Source organism: Limulus polyphemus, unplaced genomic scaffold (assembly GCF_000517525.1).
Source record: "Limulus polyphemus unplaced genomic scaffold, Limulus_polyphemus-2.1.2 Scaffold497, whole genome shotgun sequence".
Lineage (NCBI taxonomy): Eukaryota > Metazoa > Arthropoda > Merostomata > Xiphosura > Limulidae > Limulus > Limulus polyphemus.
The window spans coordinates 59,708-63,363 of NW_013666107.1; the positions used below are offsets into that span (position 1 = coordinate 59,708).

Sequence of the window (3,656 nt, forward strand, 5' to 3'; positions counted from 1 at the left end):
GTCAACTGTCAATGACACTTAAGTTTTAATTTTAATATAAATAGATAATCCACCAAAGTAAACAGAATAATGACACACAAAACACAGATAATGTCCCATAACTATTGATTTTTCTGGCTTTCTAACTATGCGACAAGAGCCATTACAAATTCATTCAAACTGGTTGATGTGTTTCTTGTGGAATAAAACTTGTACTGACAGCAAAATTGACAATTCTCTGTACAGAAAACAGTTTAATATAATACATCATTTGATATATGAAAAACCTTGTCTTTCTATTGATTATAAACAATATAGTATTGAACATCAGAGAGAACTATTGGCAATTTCTAAAAGAGAGAATGTGACAGTTGGGTGTAGCAAGAGGGGTCTGATTTTTTTATTTGATGGCTCTGTAACCAAATAAGATTGAAAGCTATAAAAAATTATGTTTTGCATGAGTGAATAAAACATTATAATGAGTAATTTATGTGAAATTTTGTACTTCTTGGAGGGATGGTAAACAAATTAGAGAAGAGGAGATGTTTAAAAATGAAATGTCACAATTCTCACACTAAGGGAGATTCAAGATTTTCTTTGATATTGCCTTAAAAAATTAAGAATTATTATCTATGTTTTGTTCTATAATTATTGATATACCATGAAAAGAAAATAGTTTAATTAAATTTTGAATACAACTAGTCAAAATCTCATGACGCATGGAGAAAAAGATGTCCATGGAGAGAGGATTAATATGTTGTATTCAGTGTTTTTTTTTATTCTAGATCTGAGACACATTACAGAAATTATTGTTCAGTGTTAATTGTTTTTTTCTCTAGTACATAGTACAAGAGTTCCTTTTTATGTTAACTTAAGTGTTTTCTGTAAAAAAATTTAAAGAAGCTTGATTTAAATAATTGATACTTTTTTGTTATCCTAGGACATAAAGAGAAAGTCTTGTAGATGTTTAGTGCTTCTTTATTCTAAAATATGACAGAAGCATTTGTTGAGAATGACCACAGTATTTTGTTATTATAGGACATGGTACAGAAATTCCTGTTAATGATAGCTGATCATAGTGATCCAAACCTCCGCTTTCTTAGTTTCCGGTTGGACTTTAATGAACACTACAAAAGTCGTAATTCAAGACTACAAACATCACTGACTTACCAACACAGGCGGCGATCCCTCCTTCAAGCATCATTATCATAAAATTCTGTAAAACTAAGTAACTTCAGTTTAATAATATGTACCTGATGAAGCTTCTTTAAAAAATTGTGAAAATGTTGAGTAAATTTTTAAACTTATTTATGTTTATCAATAGAACTATAGCCCAGAATTGAATCTTTCTATATTAATACAAGCCCTAAATTTATCACAAAGTTTTTGGAGGGATAATTCTTACAATAGGCTGTGAAAAAAAATATTTTTTTTTTCTGGAATTACAGTGTTTTCTATGAATTTTATGTCATTTTCAACAAATGGGTGTCTTTAAGTGTTACCATAAATATATGTAAGGTGTAAAATATTGGATTTGGTTAACCAAATTCGATAACTATGGTTTTGAGAAGGAATTTAAAAAACTTAAAATGCACAATATTCAAAACAAATAAAGTATAGCAAGGTATAAAGTATTCATTGCATTCATCAAATCTGTAATATTTCGAGTTTATTGATATTTTATTGTTGTTCTTGCATGGAATTTGAAATTTTTATTTTTTGTTATCAGTAACAGAAGCAAAAAATAATTCAAAAATATTTTCTATAAAATGTACTTTTCTACCAGAGATATATTACCTTGTCTGCCTATGTATCTTTCTTCATAGTTTTAAAATGCTGTCCAATCGTTTTTGTTTTTTTATTTCTTTAAATTTATTTGTTCCTCGTGTGCTAATCACAACTCATGTTATTGGCTTTTGTAAGTTTGCACAATTCTTAAAACTCAAAACTATATACTTTTATGTTTCTGTAATATTGATTAATTCTCCTTTAACCATCCATGAGATATCTTGTCAGCATTTTACTTTGGTAAGTTCTTTAAACATTATTCTCTGGTCATTTAACTAAGATTGATGAGTTTTTAAATGTTTATTTTGTTTTTCAAATATGGTTTTAAACTTTGCTTTCTACTTTCAGACCCATTTTGTTTTAATTTTGTACAAAAAGTAAAACAGAAATGTATCTCACAGTTCTACTCTTAAGGAAAGTCTATATAGTGTTTAAAAGACGATATTCAAATTAGCAGATGATATTTTCCCTACAGATTGTAAGAACATATAACATAAATATGTAGTTGAAGTTCATACAGATCATCTCAATTTTCCTGTGTTGAAAGTTTATCAGTTACATGAAATTTAATTATTTTTGTTTTAAACTTTATTATTATATGATTTTTTACCTTTTAATGATTTTTCTGTGCGAGTCTTATCAACAAGTTCTCTATACTTTTTGACTTGTACTATGTGATGTGTTCTGAATTTTTTCTGTATTTTATGTTTAGATTTCATGATGAAGAATACTAAAACCAATACTTAAATATTTATTTCCTTTTACTTCAGAAATATTTGCATATTATGCTTAAATAACATGATATATCATATAAAACCTGTTTTGTTTTCTTGTAATGCATTTTACACCAAAAAAAAAACTTACTGTCAAAAGTTTTTGGGCTTGTATCTTTTTTTTTCCTATGATTTAATTTTTGCAGATAATCACACACATTGTTCAGACTAGTTTGGTGTCACAGAAGGTTAGTTTAATCAAATCGATTTTGTTTTATTATTCTTGTTAAAAACATTTGTGAAATGAAATTATACAGAAGGGTAGTGCATTTGAAATTATTTGTACAATCTGGATATATGCTAAGGACATTTTAGTACTCCTTATTACGTAACAGTCTTTGTGAAGATAAAAATGGAAAGTTTACTTTTTCTCTGATCATTATGAAGGGAAGAATGGGTTAAGTTTGTGTATTAATAACATTGGTATTGAAGTTCATTAGTAATGATGTTAACTAAACTATATTATATTTTTTAATATGAGATTTACAAGAACCTGCTTGAGAACTAAAGTGAAAAGGAAATCTGTGTATATTGTATGAAGCTAGTTTTAAGTTCTTTATAAAAATTTGCATTTTTATCTTTTTTTATTGTATTTTACTTTAATAACTATTAATAAAAATAGTTGTTAGCTATAATAGTTTATAGATTTACTTAACATTTAGTAGTATTCTATCATTTGACATATTTTATTGGTAGTTCACGTAGACTCCAAAATGTACATGATATTTTACGATTTAGTAATTTTTTAACAATCTCGTATAGTGTTTAATTTATGTTGCTGCATTATTAAGTTAGATATATTAGAACTTAAGACTGATAATCACAGTCTTAGCTTGTACAGCTTTCATTTGCATTTGTTTTACATTGTTTATAAGGTGTTCTATTTTTTCTGTACTTTCCTTCAGGAAATGGTAGTACATAATTTTGTTCATCTTGTACAAGAACATTTCTATTAGCTCCTTTTTCTTCAAACTGAAAAATCTTGAGATTCTAAATGTTTTTATTAACATTAAACAACTAAATATGATTTAAAATTAGTATTTATTACAGCAAGGATTTGTTTAGATGATGTATCTCCATACCTTAAACATTTTGTTTTCAACCACTGCATGATAG

The 3,656-nt window shown here is 26.8% G+C and overlaps 1 protein-coding gene across 1 annotated transcript in view; it reads left to right on the top strand.

Annotated features, from left to right (window-relative positions):
- Positions 1-1,570, top strand: part of LOC106458656 (gamma-tubulin complex component 3 homolog) — a 59,454-nt gene extending 57,884 nt beyond the window's left edge. The window contains exon 23 of the mRNA XM_013918186.2: positions 1,018-1,570. Coding sequence (XP_013773640.2) covers positions 1,018-1,191 — 174 coding nt within the window. The 3' untranslated portion in view covers positions 1,192-1,570. The remainder of the gene's footprint in view (positions 1-1,017) is intronic.
- The last annotated feature ends 2,086 nt before the right edge of the window (positions 1,571-3,656 follow it).